This window comes from Rhineura floridana, chromosome 4 (genome assembly GCF_030035675.1).
Source record: "Rhineura floridana isolate rRhiFlo1 chromosome 4, rRhiFlo1.hap2, whole genome shotgun sequence".
Classification (NCBI taxonomy): Eukaryota; Metazoa; Chordata; class Lepidosauria; order Squamata; family Rhineuridae; genus Rhineura; species Rhineura floridana.
This window is the reverse complement of record NC_084483.1, coordinates 132,388,950-132,406,991: the sequence shown is the minus strand read 5'-3', so window position 1 is coordinate 132,406,991 and position 18,042 is coordinate 132,388,950. Positions and strand designations below refer to the sequence as shown.

The window sequence follows — 18,042 nt, the reverse complement described above, 5'->3', positions numbered from 1 at the left end:
GAACACTGACAGTCCTATTACACAGAGGAAATTATGCTGATGCATGTTTAGTAAGTGTAGATATTTGTTACAATTAGGCCCATTAAATTTTAATTTTTCCACACTCTTGTTTTTCCTGGCTCAACAGCAGCTGTGGAAAACCTGGCTCAATTTTTTTTAGAAGGTGTCTTAAAAACATTAAAACTTGGAACATCCACAGTTATTATGCCATCAGACTTTCCTCAAGAAACATGGAAAGCCTTGCCAGATTCTGTCAACATTTCCTCAATTCTAATTCTAATTTTAGCAATAACTTCCTACTGCCTTTTACTAAACAAATTAAGTGTTAGCAAAACACAAAAATAAAAAACACATTTTTTTTAAAAAAAACTAAAGTGAGTTCATTTCTATGAATGAATGTTTAGGCCAGGTTAATTTAAAAAACAAACAAAGAGCCCTGTTGCATTTTGAAAACTGATATATTGCAGTACAGGATCTCTGCCTACAAAAACAGACTTTAAGCATTAAATAAAGAAAACTGTGGATTATATAAGCACATGGATGGAGGTACGGCATAAAAAAAGAAAGCCAATCAAACAAGGTGTTCAGAGGAGAGTAACAAAGATGGTGATGGACCCAGAAACCAAGTCCTATGGAACAGTTGAAGGAGTTGGGTTTGATTGGCCTAGAGAAGAAACAACTAAGAGGCAATACGACAGCCATCTTCAAATATTTGAAGGGCTGTCACATTAATGATGGAGCAAATTTGTTTTCTGTATCTCTGGAATGTAGAAGAAAGGAGATTTCAGCTGAACATTAGGAAGAACATCCAGTTTGAGTTCTTCAATGCTGGAACAGAACACCTTGGAAAGTGGTGGATTCTCCTTTGTTAAGAGATTTTTTATATTTTTTAGCAGAGACTAGATGGTCACCTATTGGAGATAATGTAGGAAAGGAGTTCCTGCATTGACACAGGGTTGGAGGCTCTCCTAGAGCCTACCTTAATGTCTTTTTTGGCACCAGGCAACCTCTTTTATTCTCACAACATTTTTAATCTGATACTTTTAACCCTGCATTGTGTGGCATTTTACTGTGACTGCTGTACTCTCTGGAGATTCTATGGTTGTATTATATGTTAGTAGTAGTAATAGTATTTTTCGTTTTCTTCTCTATCAATAACACTATTCCTGCAATGCTTTATTGAACTTATTCTTTACCAATTTGTGAGTTTACATTTTTTTAAAAACAGTATGTCCATCATCCAGAGAATGAAAGTTATTGGTCAATGACATAAAAAACAGTAAACACATAAATATATTTTTGTTTTGCAACTAATTAGGTTTGCTACCTAACTTTTTTGTGTTGTCCTCCATCCCTTCAAACAGGCGATGGGCAAAATGTAAATATGTGGTCAATACACCTACCACCTTCTCAGCCCAGTTCATGTCTATGGGATAGGGAGGACCAATGCCTCTGAAACTTATTCAAAAGCCAATTGATCCAAAATGGCATTTTTAAAAAACATGTTAACAGTTTGTAGCAACCTAAAAATGCTACTTTTTGAAAATGTAGCCATGTTTGAACATCTGCAAGTTAGCTTTTCGCTGCTCAGAGAGGTAGCAACCCTAACCATGAAAAACAAATGATACCCTGTTTTATTTCTGCTCCCAATATTCTCATTATGACCTCATACACAGCCCTTTTACAGTGGTGTAATAGTATCTTTCATGTGATTTAGTTTTATATGCTCAAAGCAGTTTACAATAAACATCAACTTATCAAAACACAGGACATTGCAAGGAGGGCGTAGTTAGAAAATGTAGTTTACAAAACATATCAATAAATTCACATAGGACAAAATTATCGATTTAGCAAGCACTGAATAAATCCAGTTATAAAAGAAGTAATCCAGACTGATATACATAAATACACAACAAAAAGGACTGACAATAAATAAAGTTCCTGGTGCTGGTCTTTCTACATTCCAAAGAACCTCAGCTGCCCAGCTTAAACACAGTTCAGAGAGGGGGGATCTTCTACCCAGCCTAGATGATTCACAGCCAACTCCCTCATCTTTCCTCTAGAAGAGGCTGACAGCAGCAAAATGGGAAGTGCAGGCAAGGGCAATGACGGCAACCCTTCTTCCCCAGTCTCCCAGAAGCTCCAACTGCTAGTGCTGCTCTTACTGCTCTCCAAGGAACCTCAGCAGCCTGGCTAAAGTACAGTCCAGAGGGGAAGCGGTCTTCTCACCGGGCTAGATTATCCACAGCTGGCCCCTTCACCTCTCCTCCAGGTGAGCCCAAAAGCAACAAAAGGGAAATGCTAGGGATGGTGAGACTCACAATTTTGGCAAGTCCTCTTCCCTATCCTCCGAGCTTCCAGCTGCTGATGCTGATCTTACTGCCTATGAACTTAGCTGTAACTATGGTGCATGAGAAAAGAGACTACAGCCAAAAGGTAAGCATATATCACTGACAATAAAAGGAATAATTCCATTGTTCAGTAGTTATCAACAATAAAATGCAGCAGCAGCAATAATAAGTTTTTCACTACCTGTTACAAAGGTCTTCAAGCAACTAACAGCACATTTTGAAACCTCAGTAAAATTGTTGTTGTTGTTATGTGCCTTCAAGTCAATTACGACTTATGGCGACCCTATGAATCAGTGATCAGTAAAATACATTATAATAATTTATACACTCACATACGCAATTCATTAAAAAATATATACAAAACTACCCCTGCCCCAAAAGTAACAGAAAGATTTGGTGACACACAAAACTACAAAAATAGTACCAGCTAAAACAACCAATACACTTCAGTTACACTACTTATCAGTTACTGAAAATGCAACAGTTTACTTTCCGCAGTAGAAACAGAAATTACACTACTCTGTGTAAGTTGAAGAAAGGTTAGAATCCTAGGCACATTTTCATCCCAGAAAATCTCCCACTGAAAAAGTAAACGTGCATAGGATTACACTAGGTAGAAGTTCTTTAGTGCTTGGAGTTGTACAGCAAGAGATGCCAAATCTCAAGTCTACTAAGAGCCGGTGCACGCCCCCCTGCCTTGTTATCACAAATCTCTAGCATATGGTTACGAGTTATGTTTAGCGAGGAGCGGAAACATCACTTTGTACATGCCTAAACGTAATCGCTTCCTATAACACACGTTCCAGAGCAAAGCACTAGCAACGAAAAACCATTTCTAGACAGCCATTCTTCAAAACCCTTCCTTGAATAAACAGTTTTGAACATCCCCACCCCCTTATAGTCTTTCCTCTGTAACTCTCATTTCCCTCGACACTACCCAAAATCAACGTAACCATGGAGTGGCTTAACCTTGGATAGCTGCAGCGCTCGGGCCTAGAGCCATTGATAGATTGTGCTCCCGAACATGTGCAGAGAGTCGTTTTGTCCGGGCGGGGGTTACCTCGTCTCCAAAGTGCACCACCTTCTGGCCGGTATTCAGGCGCAGGTTCGGGTAGCGGACCGGGGGCGGGGTGCCTCGGGCGGCCCCTCGATGCGCCGCGTACCGGGCCTGAATGTGGGGCTCCACCAAGGTCTTGTCGATGATCTCGTCCTGCTGGCGAGGCGGCAGCCGCTCCCACTCGGGGCCGTAACGCTCGCGGATGCGCTCCTTCTCCGCCATGATCTTGCGAGCCATGGGGTTCAGCGACGAGAAGTAGGTGAAGCGCTTGCGCTCCCGCTCGTCCAGCGGCCGGTTGCCGTTCATGGCCGTCGTACGGGAAGCAGCGATCGCCGCCGCCATGGAAGCCATCGCCGTCCCGGCCCTGGTGCCCTCTTGGACGTCGGGGATCGAGTACAGCGAAGCGGGGTGGGGTACAAAACAACAACGCCGCGCCCTCCTCTCGGGTCTTCAGCTTAACGCGCCGCCCAGCTCTCCATCTCCCTGAAGCTTTTTGCTCCTCCCCCTGCTCTTAGAGCCGCCTCCCCTTCAAACAACAACAAAAAATACGCCGAGCGCTCCAGACTAGTGAATCAATCCTGTTACTGACGTGTGCCATTTAGTAGTGTAGTGGCAAATTCAGAAGCGCAGGGTCCCTTCAGGACAGTTACACCCACGTTCCCTCCCTTCCTTTCATTTTGGTTTGCTGCTGGGTTGAGCATGAAACCCTTGTTAATACCCTTCTCCACAACAACAGCCATCTCTAGCAGCTAATCAGCATGTAAGGAGTGTTAGCTACTGAGAAGAGTCTTCTCAATGGCTGAATCGCCTCCTTTAATTCTGATTGCCAAGACATGCAAAGGCCACGCACAGCGCTTTGCAAGCACTGACAGTCACTTGATCATCAGGGCTTGCCTACTATATAAAGTTTAAATAGTTACAAGTAGGGACCTGCAACAAAACTTTCCAGTGTATCCCTAGCCTCTAACTGGAGTCTTCTTGTTCAAGGCTCCAGCCAACCAGGAACATAAACTGTTCCTCCCCTTCCCCCACCCCCACTGACTGTACTATATGTGAAGTAGGGTTAAAATTGGCTGCCAGCCCTGAATCTCAGAGTCTTATTATAATACAGCTATCTGGGGGAGAGGGGGAGTCTTGAATACCAGTATTGTCTTTAGAGAAGGGGAGAAGGGCACACTGGGCAACCGCCCAAGGTCTCACACTTTAGGGCCCCCAAATTGTTGTGCAAAATACTACCTGACTCCTTTATAATTAATCAGTAATGCTGTCCTTACAACAACAGAGCAAAAGGCCCTTTTCCTCCTTAAGTCCGGCCCATCCACATCAGTGGAGATAACATTGCCAGAGAAGTACTCCACAAAGAAATGCAGACTTTCCCTAGATCAGGGGTGAGAAGCTTTTTCTGGCAAGAGGGCCAGATCGTCTTTCGCCAACCCCTGGCAGGCCAAAGTTGACACATAAATGGGACAGTCACGTGACATCGTAGTGACATCAGGTGATGCTTTCCTTTGTAGCCCCAATTTTTGGGACTTTAAAGCAAACCTGTAGACATGCTTCAATCTGCCCTGGATGGGACAGTGCTTTCAAACACACACACACCCAATGCAAAGAAATGTGGAGGGGATTGAAAGTGCACTCCAATCGACTCATCAGCCAAAGGGTGGATGGGAGCATGCCTTCAAATGCCCTTCCCATGTGCTTCTTCAGACCTCTGTAGTCTAAATGAGATGGAGGGTATTGAAGGTGCTCTCTGATCAGCCCATCACCTCCCCTCATCAGTGACATCAGCAAGTCAGCATGATTCTGGGGAAATGGCCTCTAGGGCCAAATTGGACCCCTTGGGGGTATCATGATTGGCCCAGATGCCAGAGGTTTCCTACCCCTACCCTAGATGAAACATCAGAAGACCCCCTTTTTGAAAAAAATATATGTAGACCAATTGCTGTTTGCTTGTCCATATTTTGTTTTTGTATTATATCGTATTTATTTTTCTAATTCATAGGTCATCTTACAAGGTCAATCCATAACTGTTCATGAGCGGCTGGTGGAGTCTTCAGGTGGTCCTGGTTGCTTACATACTGAATAAAGCAAATACCGAGTATTAATACATTTGTCAAGGTCCGCTTGTTTTCTGTGTGATTTCAGTCGTAGTAAGTTCTTCCATTAAAGCTGTGTACCAGATCAACACTGTAGTGTTGATAGAATATATTAATACATTTACCCATACCTTCATTTCAGTTTCATGTAAAGAATCAAGTTAAATTTTGTGCCGGACTTGTTTTCATAGGTTTAAGGAGCCTCAAGTGACTCTCTTACCCAGGGCCCCCAAACACCTAGGGCTACCAATGAGCATAGGGAAGATAGTTTTTAACCTCATAGCATGCATACATCATGCATGATCCTAATTATCACCTCTAGGCAGGACTTTTTTAAAAAATGGACAGCCAGACCCCAAATGGACGGTTTATTTGGTCAGTTCAAACATTCATCATGCAAAAGTTGTAGTCTGTTAGGTGCTGTAAAAAGTGACTGATAATGTGAAAAGTTTATGAAGTATTCCAGGCTCATCTAGAATACCAGACCCAGATCAGGAATATCCATTTCTCTCCTCACCCCACCAACAACACTCCCCACAGACTCTAATGCTTCTCTCTACAGATTATTCATCAATGTTTTTAATAAGAAATAACTAATTCTAGACCATGGAAATCCGCTTCCTGTGAAGCTGTCAATGGTGTGATAAGTTATGCCAAAACTACCCTTTGACAGAGGAAAATGCACAGATACTTTTTAGTGGCATGCACTTTGAGCATGAATTATAATCACATACCACTGGGCAGTTCTTTCTTTTTAAAAGCCCTGGCTTCAGGAATACTATAAGCTACAGTTAGGGTTTCACTTCCCTTCCCCCCCTCCATCAGACACCCTCGACATTCAATGGCCCAATACCCTCAATCATAAACTTAACAGACACACACAGTCTTCTAAACTTGGTTCTTCTCCGTTCCACTTCCCAGAGGCAAAATTGAGATCTATAGAAACCAACAGAGAAAGCCAAGACTTTACCATAGCTGTTATTGGGTAGCAGTGGGTCCTCCCACCCCCAAATATAGTAGCAAACATAAGAGTTCCTTTCTTTAGTGCTCAGGGTGAACTCAAATGTGAACTTCCACGTCTAAATTTTCTTCTCTCTATACCTTCAACATTCCACAGGTCCTGGAAGCTCACAGGGCCATTTTGGTCATTCATAAATATGTACTGCTACAAATCTCGTAAGTGTATAGAAGCCACTACCTTCTACTTGGGTGGTCTGATTTTGCATCCAAAGTGATACAACCGCCCAAGTTCACTATTAGAGGGCATGCTTAGGCAACAGCCCACCATTCCTTCTGCTGATGGCTGATTTAACAGCATAGAATATTTGGCTAAAAGGAGCCAATAACTAGGGAAACTTTTGAGAATCTCTCTGTATTAGTATGAGAGAGTTACTCTTCTGAGCCTGGGGAAGACTACATGCCCATCAGTATAATCTTCCTACTTCTGTTACTCTTTTGGGTTCTCCCGTTTCTTAAGTAAAAAATGCCTTGTTGGCTAAAGCACTGTAAAGCCCTTGCTATTGTTTAGATGCAATACAATATTTTGGCAAGTCAAAACACCAAAATAAGCTGCCCACTACTTTGAGGAAGGCCTTTGCAAATACTTGTGGAATGGCTACCAGCCAGCAATAAAGTGAGCAGCTGCAGTAGAGAACAGGCTTCTTATACAATTAATAATGGTGTAAAACAGTAGGTTCCCTTTCAGGAGAGCACTGGCCCTTTTAAGTTTCCATGAGATGCCTTCGGATGTATTGGGTGATAATTTCAGAAATATAGTGTGCAAACTTCCACATTTTAATTGTGAGGAGTGTGGCATAAGGGATCTCCTCCATGAATGGTTTAATTGCCCCCCTACAAGAAGGCAAATCTGTAATTTTGTGATCTTATCGTATAAACAAATCTACTTACAAAAAACCTCTTATGAATAGTTTGTATGCTGGTTTGCATACTAGCCTAGCACATAGCTTGAAATCTGAAGTCCATTAACATTTCATAGAAACTGCTTTTCGTTGAGACACCTCAAGATGGCAAATGTTTGAAATTCAATCAATTGAATCAGTCAATAATTTAAAAATGCACGTTAGTTAATTCCATTTTTTAATTGGTTGACAATACTAATTTAAATGCATATATGGTTGCTGGAGTTACTCCAGAAGTCATCCCATGGCTGCAAAATGTTATACTGAACTCTTTTAATTATGCAGATAATCAGGAAGAAATATGGATGGGTTTCAGAAAAGAACCAGTTGCCACAAGATCAAACTGGCAACACACACTTTTGCCACAGATTGTATGCACTGAAGCATAATTTAGGCTCTGTTCCACACACAGAGTCACCTAAGAGATTAATTTAATAGGTTAATAGGTCAACACAAAACCCCATTATGTTACCTGGGTGTAAAGATTAAATATCTATGGAAGGCAGACTCAGTTTATTAGCCCTCATCTAGCCATTACTGCATCCAGGCACTGATCTACTGTTTCTCCTGAATCAGACGAGAGCGAGCATCTGCATATTACTGACACTGCAGTCCAAATCTCTGGATGACTTCTGCTAGTGATTCATGTAGATGTTAAAAACCATGGAGACAAAACCCTGTGGGACAACAGTGTAACTTCCTCACCTTGTAGAAATGGTAAGAAAGGAACCACTGCAAAACAGTACCTCCAACATCCAACTTGGACACTAGCAGCATCAGCAGGATTACACTTTCTCTCAGCAAACATCATTCTACAGGGTGAACTAAGAAAATTTCTGTTCCAAAACCAGGGCTGAAGTCGAACTGAGATGGATCCAGACAATCAGTTCCAGGGATAGGCTGTAGCATGTTCTTCAGCAGGTAACTAGTTTTCTTAAGTCTTCTTATTATGACATCATCTCATATGTCATAATATATGAAGTTTGGTTCGTTAGACCAGTTTGGTTGGTTCTCTCTACCCATTAGTCAGCAAGTGTTCTAGTCATGGAAGCAGTAGCATACTGTTGTTCTGAGACTTATGTACCGGAACACTTTTGTTGGTGTGTTGATGCAAGTTGAGATGAATGGGTGCCTGATTATATGAATGTATGTCTGTTTATATGCTGTATATATGGCTGTATATATAGCTGTTTTTATACGTTTAATTGTTGTATATTTTAGTTGTATTATGTGCTTCAGAGAGAGTTTTATCCATCAGGCGGGGAGACTTGAGGGGGCCCCAATTGCCGTAGTGACGGGCAAAGGAAGGTATGGCGCTGTGAGAAGGACGTGCCAGGTAAGGGGAACGCGGTCCAGACATGTTGTGGCTGTGCCTTGTTCCGGTCCTTCCCACACCCGCAAGGTCGTTGGTAGTCCTATCAGCCAACTCTCAGATCTCCAGTTGCTGTTATTAAATGCCAGATCGGTATATAATAAAACCTCCCTCGTCCACGATTTGATTGTGGATGAGGCAGCCGATCTGGCATGTATAACCGAGACCTGGGTGGGTGAGCAGGGAGGAGTTGGTCTCTCTCAGCTCTGCCCACCGGGGTACCTGGTCCAGCATCATGGTAGATCTGAGGGTCGGGGAGGTGGGGTTGCTGTCGTCTATAAGAGTTCCATCTCACTCACCAAGCACCATGTTCATTCAGTTACTGGCCTGGAGTGTTTGCACCTTGTGTTGGGCCAGAGGGACAGGCTGGGAATCCTTTTGGTGTACCGCCCACCTTGCTGCCCAATGGCTTCCCTAACTGAGCTGGCGGAAGTGGTCTCGGATATATTGTTGAGGTCCCCCAGACTAATAGTACTGGGGGATTTCAACATTCATGCCGAGACCACTTTGTCTGGCGCGGCTCAGGACTTCATGGCTTCCATGACAGCCATGGGGCTGTCTCAATATGTTAGTGGTCCAACACATGTATCGGGGCACACTCTAGACCTTGTTTTTGCTACTGAGCATGGGGAAAGTGATCTGGATATGGGGAGTTTGACAACACTCCCTTTGTCATGGACAGACCACTGCTTGCTGAAGTTTAGACTTTCAGTAACCTCTTCCCTCTGCAAGGGTGGGGGACTTATTAAAATGGTCCGCCCCCGGAGACTAATGGATCCTGAAGGTTTTCAAAGGGCTCTGGGGGATTTTCCGGCTGACAGGACTGGCGCTCCTGCTGAAGCCCTGGTCGCTCTGTGGAATACGGAGATGACCCGGGCTGTAAACACGATCGCTCCTGCACGCCCTCTCCTGTGTAGAGCTCATACAGCTCCATGGTATACTCCGGAGCTGAGAGCGATGAAGCAAGATAGGAGGAGGCTTGAGCGGAAATGGAGACGAACTCCCGACGGATACAATTATGCGCTGGTTAGTGCTTCGACTAAGCTCTATGTAGGAGCAGTGAAGGCAGCTAAAAAACATCATTTTGCTGCCACTATTAAATCATCTCTTTGCCGCCCAGCGGAGCTCTTTCGAGTTGTCCGGGGGCTTCTCCATTCAAACCCTCCGGACACGGTGGAATCATCGGAGGCCCGCTGTAATCAGTTTGCCGATCACTTCCAGAATAAGATCTCATGTATCCGCCGGGACCTAGACTCTCAAGTTATAGCAGTAGATCCTAGTGAGGTGTCCGGAGCACAGTCTTGTCCTGTTTTGTTGGATGAGCTTCAGTTGGTTCAATTCGAGGACGTGGACAAGGTGCTTGGACAGGTACGTGCAACCACTTCGGTACTGGATCCTTGCCCCTCCTGGCTGATAAAAACTAGCAGGAATGGAACAGGTAGCTGGGCCAAGGAAGTGATAAATGCCTCTTTACGAGAGGGAGTGGTCCCGGGCTGTCTGAAAGAGGCAGTGGTGAGACCACTCCTGAAAAAGCCTTCCTTGGACCCAGACAATTTTAACAGCTACAGGCCAGTGGCGAATGTTCCATTCCTGGGCAAGGTCTTGGAACGGGTGGTTGCTGGCCAGCTCCAGGCGCTATTGGATGAAACTGATTATCTAGATCCATTTCAATCGGGTTTTAGGCCCGGTTTTGGCACTGAGACAGCCTTGGTCGCCCTGTACGATGACCTATGTCGGGAAAGAGACAGAGGGAGTGTAACTCTGTTGATTCTCCTTGATCTCTCAGCGGCTTTTGATACCATCGACCATGATATCCTTCTGGAGAGGCTCGCGGAGTTGGGAGTTGGAGGTACTGCTTGGCAGTGGTTCCGCTCCTGCTTGGCGGGTCGTCTCCAGAAGGTAGTGCTTGGGGAACATTGCTCGACACCGCGGGCTCTCCAATATGGGGTCCCGCAGGGGTCAGTTTTGTCCCCCCTGCTTTTTAATATCTACATGAAGCCGTTGGGAGAGGTCATCAGGAGTTTTGGAGTGCGTTGTCATCAGTATGCTGATGACACGCAGCTCTACTTCTCCTTTTCATCTTCTTCAGCTGAGGCTGTCGATTTGCTGAACCGTTGCCTGGCCTCGACAATGGACTGGATGAGAGTTAACAAACTGAAGCTCAATCCAGACAAGACTGAGATGCTGTTGGTGGACGGGTTCTCTGATCGGATGATGGATATATACCCTGTCCTGGACGGGGTTACACTCCCCCTAAAGGACCAGGTTCATAGTCTGGGAGTCTTTTTAGACTCTTCCCTCTCACTTGAGGCTCAAGTAGCCTCGGTGGTTAGGAATGCGTTTTACCAACTTCGGTTGGTAGCCCAGCTACGTCCCTATTTGAGTAAAGAGGACCTTACATCAGTGGTACATGCTCTGGTAACCTCACGTTTGGATTACTGTAATGCGCTTTACGTAGGGCTACCTTTGAAGACAGTTCGGAAGCTACAACTAGTGCAAAATGCGGCGGCCAGATTGCTGACAAGGACCAAGCGGTCCGAGCATATAACACCTGTTCTGGCCAGCTTGCACTGGTTGCCAATATGTTTCCGGGCTAGATTCAAAGTGTTGGTGTTAACCTATAAAGCCTTATACGGTGCGGGACCACGATATCTTGCGGAACGCCTCTTCCGATATGAACCGGCCCGTGCACTACGTTCTGCTACGAAGGCCCTCCTCCGGGTTCCAACTCACAGGGAGGCCTGGAGGGTGATGACAAGATCTAGGGCCTTCTCAGTGGTGGCCCCCGAACTATGGAACAGTCTCCCTGAGGAAGTACGCCTGGCGCCGACTCTGCTTTCCTTCCGGCGCCAGGTCAAAACCTTCCTATTCTCTGAAGCATTTTAAGTTACATTGATCTAATTTTAAAAATGTTTATTGTATTGTTGATTGTATTTTAATATTATTTTGTTATTCATTGTATTTTTATACTATTTTATGTTCACCGCCCAGAGAGCTATCGCTAGTCGGGCGGTATATAAATTTAATAAATAATAAATAATATAATAATAACAAAATCAAATTATACCTGCCTCTTGCTTTAGAAGGTAACACAGGATGAGCAGTAGCACAAACTTATTTGCGTAATTTCATTAACCAGCTCAGGAAAGATACACAAGCGTTTGGACATTTGTCCACAAAATCATAAACGAGGTCTAGTTTATGCCTTCCTCTATGCAAGTCAATGGAGAAATCTCCATTGTACCCCTTAAAATCCATGGGGAGGGGGGCAGCTCACCTCAAATATACAAACATTGGGTTAATGGGGTCATTGCTGGGGGAGTGACATTTCTTCCACCCCAGTCTCTCCTAGGGATTCATCCCTTTTTCCACTACCCTGCACCATTATTCCTGTTGTACCCACCCAAAAAGAGTAAAGTCTGTCCTTCCAGGAGAGCTACCACAGCTATCATTCTGAAATGTTGCAGGCTTCATTCCCTCAGATGGGATACCCATACTTGCAAACTGAATCCAATTCTGGAAGAAAATGAAAAAGTTCTAGACTTCTGGTTGGCTTAGTCCATTCTGCAGGGGCTGCTCTGCCTGCCAATATCATCCACCAGTGTGAAAAGGGGAAAGTTACAGTCATTAACTTTCATTATACAGTCATTATACTAAATGGGGAGGGAAGTGGGGGGGATAGAGGTTTGTTTGATCTAATTTGATCCTGAATAACTAGTTGAATTGGAAAAACAGAGTGGCTCCAAAACAGATTGGACATCTGTGACGTCCTTCCCTGGCTCTCCCTGTCAGGTTCCTACCTGCGCGTGGCTACTGCCTGTCACTAGGCACCACCAGGGACTCCACCAGTCCGGACTGTCCTTTTTTATTGTTTCTCTCCCCGCTCTAGCACAGATCTCAACAGATCCCCCTGCTAGGCAACCACCAGTCACGTCCTAATACTAGTATTCCCAGAGACTCTGAATACTGGTATTGTTATTCTCTTCACCGCTGCCACCATTTGTTACAATTTCCCTTCAGCCTTGGTCATTACCTTACCCTCCCTTCTGGTCTGTGAAACCCCAGCCAAGGATCAGGCCTTTGATAAACCAAATTAAGTATTTATTAAAGATAACAAAGCTAACAAGATTAACAAGATTTCTTCTTAAGGCACATAAGCATATGGTTTTACTCCGAACTCCACCCCCCTCCTTCTCCACTCTCTCCTGGCAAACCACTCTCTCAAACCCACCAAACAACCCACTCTTTCTCTTCTCTCCCCAGATTCCACTCTCACTCTTCCTTTTATATGTTCAGCCATTTTAAACACTCAGCCAATCATCTAGCATTCTACTGCCCATTCACTCCCCCTCCTTTCACTCCACTTACCATGTATCTTTTAAACAACCAACACTTACCATATATACATTAATATAGGAACATCACATTTCCCCCCCCCCTTAAACAACGGCAGAGTATTATTCCTGTTCCAGGATTTATACGTCGCGTTAACAATATAAACAAGTCTCTATGGGGAAAATGTCTTTCTTTGTCTCTCCGTCTGGTCACGTCACTGTAGTCCCAGCCACTTGCCTGGAAAGTCCATCAGCCAGTACATTGTCCTTGCCTTTTATGAACTGGAAGTCCACTTGATAGTCCTGTAGGGCCCAGGACCACCTCTGCAGCATAGTGTTATGGTTTTTCATAGTCTGCAACCATAACAAGGCCCGATGAGCCGTAGTCACTGTGAATCTTCGTCCCCACACGTATGGGCGCAACTTGTTCAGTCCCCACACGACCGCTAGGCACTCCTTCTGGACCGACGAATAGTTTTTCTCCCTCGGCGTCAGCTTGCGACTCAGGTACGCCACTGGATGTCTGGTGCCTTCTCTCTCCTGTAGCAAGACGACTCCCAGTGCCAGGTCCGATGCATCTGTAGCCACGATGAATGGTTTCTCATAGTCTGGTGCTATTAATATGGGTCCTTGGCACAAGGCTTGCTTCAGTAGATCAAAAGCCTTCTGACATTCATCCGTCCATACCACACGCTCAGAACACTTCTTCTTTGTTAATTCATGCAAGGGGATAGGCCACAATTGCACTGCCTCTACCTTGCTCCATAAGGGGGTGATTTTCCCATTCCCCACCTTATGTCCTAAATAGATTACTTCCTTTAGTCCAAACTGGCATTTCTTAGCTTTTATTGTGAGGCCTGCTTTTCTTAAGGCCTCCAATACTGTTGTCAGGTGTTGGACATGCTCAGGCACCGACTTGCTAAAAATGGCCATGTTATCGATATAGGCCACTGCAAAATCTGACATGCCTCGCAACACAGTATCGATTAGCCTCTGAAACGAACTTGGTGAGTTCCTTAGTCCCATGGGTAAGGTCACAAACTCATATAACCCATCTGGTGTACTGAAGGCAGTTTTGGCTCTGGATTGCTCGTCTAGTTCCATTTGCCAAAATCCTTTACAGAGGTCTAACGTAGAGATAATGGTTGCTGCCCCCAATAACTCTAACATTGCGTCTACCCTGGGCATAGGATACGCATCTGGGACCGTGATTTTATTGATTAGCCGATAATCAATGCAAAACCTTGTCGTTCCATCTTTTTTCGGAACCAGGACAATACTTGAGGCCCAGGGACTGATGGATTCCCTGATCACTCCTAATTCCAGCATATCTTCCACCTCCTTTTTGATCTCATTCAAAACTTTCCCATTCACACAATACGGAACAGATCTGATTGGGGCATGATCTCCAGTATCAATGGAATGTATAACTATACTGGTTCGGCCAGGTTTGTTGCTAAAGAGATTCCTATAGGTTTTCAAAACTCTCAGAATCTCTTCTTTTACTTCCTCCTTCACCTCCTCTGACCATTCCACTTGATCTACCCCTCCTTTGTCTTTGCTTTCCTGTACCAAATCTGGAAGTTCAGGCCCACTTCCCTCAGGGAATAAGGTAACTTGCAACACCTGTACATCCCTGGTATGGTAAGGCTTCAACATATTTACATGAACCACTTTGCTTTTGTTTAATTGGTCTGTGGTGATTACATACGTCACTGTGTCAAGCCTTTCTCTGATGGTATATGGTCCTTCCCAGTTAGCCTGTAATTTGTCATGTTTCCTGGGTATGAACGCCATAACCATATCTCCCACATCATACACACGTTCCCTGGCTGTTCTGTCATACCAGTAACGTTGCTTCTCCTGTGCTTGACTCAAATTCTTTTTCACCACCTCCATCATTGATGTTAATTTATTGCGGAATTCCAATACAAAATCTACTACAGATGTTTTGTACTCTCCCAGGGTTCCTTCCCATGAATTTTTTAATAGTTCCAAAGGTCCCCTCACTTTCTAGTGAACATGAGTTCAAAGGGTGAGAAGCCTGTTGACTCTTGAGGGACTTCTCTGTATGCAAATAAGAAGCATCCCAAACGTTCATCCCAGTCTTGTGGGTGATCTTGAACATAGCTTCTTATCATGCCCTTCAAAACGCCATTGAATCTCTCTGTTAACCCATTAGTGGCGGGATGGTAAGTAGTGGTCTTTAGATGTTTTAGACCACAACATTTCCACATACATTGCATCACTTCTCCCATGAATACACTGCCTTGATCCGTCAGCACTTCATGAGGGAAACCCAGCCTCATAAAGATTTTTAATAAAGCCTCTGCCACTACAGGGGCTTCTACAGATCTTAGTGCTTCTGCGTCTGGGTACCTGGTGGCAAAATCCACCACCACCAATAGATATTTCTTGCCATGCCTTGTGGGTTTGGAAAAAGGGCCCACCAAATCTATTCCCACTCTATAAAAGGGTTGTCCAATTATAGGAAGGGGCTTTAAGGGTGCCTTAGTCTTTACTCCACTTTTTCCCACCTTTTGGCATATTCCACAAGATAGACAATGTTGTTTTACATCTTTGGAGATGTTTGGCCAATAATAGTGTGCCGCCAATCTCCTCTTGGTCTTTTTTATTCCCAGATGTCCTGCACATGGGACATCGTGGGCTACCTCTAGCAATCTGGTTCTGTATTTGCTAGGTACTATCAATTGCTTCACTGGTTCACATTCATCCTTTCTCTCAGCAGGCATCCACAGTCTATATAAAATCCCATTTTCACACACAACTTGATTCCTCAGTTTGTCAGTGAAAGGAATCTGTTGGGTCAGGGCTTGTTCCTTTATCTGCTTCAAACTTATATCTTTATGCAGCTCTTCCCTGAATTGCTCTGCTTCTTTCTTATCAGAGACCACTTGATGCAGTTTGTCTCCTTCAGCAGGCCTGCTAGTGGTTGCTATGGTGACCTGAGGCTGGTTAACAGATTCCACTCTGTTTGTTTCAGCCCCCCTTAATATAGCTTCTTTTTCTCTGCCAATTTGCTGTCTGGTCACTACATATATCTTTCCTTGGGCTCCCATTACATCTCTTCCCAGTATTACTGGTTCTTGTTGCTGGGCATTAATGCCTACTTTATATCGGCCCTCTCGGCCTCTCCAAGTCATTTCCACCAGGGCCACAGGCAAACTTTCTGGTTGACCCCTCACTCCTTGGATAGTCACAGTTTCCTGAGGTAATATTACCTCAGATTTTATTAAATCTGGCCTCAGTAATGTCTGAGCGGCACCAGTATCAAGCAATGCCCAATAATTTGCCCCTTGTACACTCACTTCCTCTCTCAGACTTGAATCAAGGTCTGTTACTTCTGTCCAGTTTATCTGGCAGAACTGAACCTTTTTCGCTGTTTCTAAAGCCTTGGGCTCTGTTTTCACTGCCCTTGTCTGAGCAGGATTACTAATGGGGTTGGCAACCTCACATTGAAAATGTAGGTGCCCCGGTCTACCACATTTGTAGCATAATTTCTCCTCACTTTTAGGGTACACAGATCCACTCTGGGGTGTCCTGTGCCCTTCAGATTTTACTGGAGGACTCACTCGCTGTGGTACCACATCCCTTCTGCCAGCGTTATATGGTCTGGGTTTAAAATCTCTTGATGTTTTCCCCACCCAGCCAGTTCTGTTGGAGGCGAAGTGATCCGCCATCTTTGCGGCCTCCTGCACCGATGTAGGAGAACGGTCTTTGACCAGGAGCCTTATTTCTGGTGGTAACTGATGGTATAATTGATCCAATATCATGAGGTTTTTCACCTCCTCCACAGACTGAGCTTTTGCACTTGTCAGCCATTTCCCAAATATGTCCATCAGTTTTGCCCCCAGCTCCACGAAAGACCTCCCTGTCTGTATCTGGCAGTTTCTGAAAAGCTTTCTAAAATGATCAGGCCCCAGTCTGAATCTTTTAAACACTGCTTCTTTGAATTCAGCATAGGTGACGGGCATGTCTGAGGGGAAATATTGGTATACCTCAGCCAATTCCCCTTTAATCAGGTTTGATAAATACTGCATGTATTTATCTTCAGGTAGCCCCCACAACTGAGCTGCTCTTTCAAAGGTGCTGAGGTAAATTTGAGGATCTTGACCAGGCTCATAGACAGCAAAGTCCTTTGGAGTAATTTTTATTTTTGCTCCATCTCTGTCCTTTCTTGTTTCATCAGAATGAAACTTCTCTCTTTCAAATTTTAACTTTTCTACTTGTAATTCGGCATCCACTGCTCGTTGCTTCTCCCTCTCCTTAAACCCCAATCTCATTCTCTCAATTTCCAACTCCCTCTGTTTTTCCTTCTCTGCACCTTCCATCCTCAATCTCTCAACTTCCAACTGCCTCTGCTTGTCTTTTTCCTCAGCCTCCCATCTTAACTTCTCTCTCAAGTACTCTATATAAGCGGGATTGCTTAAATGTCCTTCTGGGGTCTCTTCTCTGACAGGTTGTTTTTGCTGGGCAGTTGCAAATCCTATAAGTGCTACCCTCAATTCATCTACCCCTTTACCCTCGTGAGGTAAATTGAATGTTATGCACTTCTCCACCAGCTCCTCTCTTTTCATTTTTATGTATTCAGCCATGGTGTTTGAGTTCACTCACTCTTTGCCACACACTCTTTGCCAGTCACTCTCACAAGAAATCTTGTTTTGTTATTTCTGTTTGCCACACCACTGTTCTGGATTCTCTAGTATTCGTATCTGGATCCTCTGTTGTTCGTATCCCACCGCTACCACCACCTGTGACGCTCTTCCCTGGCTCTCCCTGTCAGGTTCCTACCTGCGCGTGGCTACTGCCTGTCACTAGGCACCACCAGGGACTCCACCAGTCCGGACTGTCCTTTTTTATTGTTTCTCTCCCCGCTCTAGCACAGATCTCAA

General features: G+C 44.5%; 1 protein-coding gene and 1 long non-coding RNA gene across 2 annotated transcripts in view; one reads left to right on the top strand and one right to left on the bottom strand.

The window, feature by feature from the left end:
- C4H1orf198 (chromosome 4 C1orf198 homolog) overlaps positions 1 to 3,904 on the bottom strand; it is a 34,106-nt gene extending 30,202 nt beyond the window's left edge. The window contains exon 1 of the mRNA XM_061624468.1: positions 3,412 to 3,904. Coding sequence (XP_061480452.1) covers positions 3,412 to 3,759 — 348 coding nt within the window. The 5' untranslated portion in view covers positions 3,760 to 3,904. The remainder of the gene's footprint in view (positions 1 to 3,411) is intronic.
- Positions 2,306 to 5,517, top strand: LOC133383546 (uncharacterized). The gene is made up of 2 exons (XR_009762327.1): positions 2,306 to 2,436; positions 5,411 to 5,517. It is a non-coding gene; the product is annotated as an uncharacterized LOC133383546 (long non-coding RNA).
- The last annotated feature ends 12,525 nt before the right edge of the window (positions 5,518 to 18,042 follow it).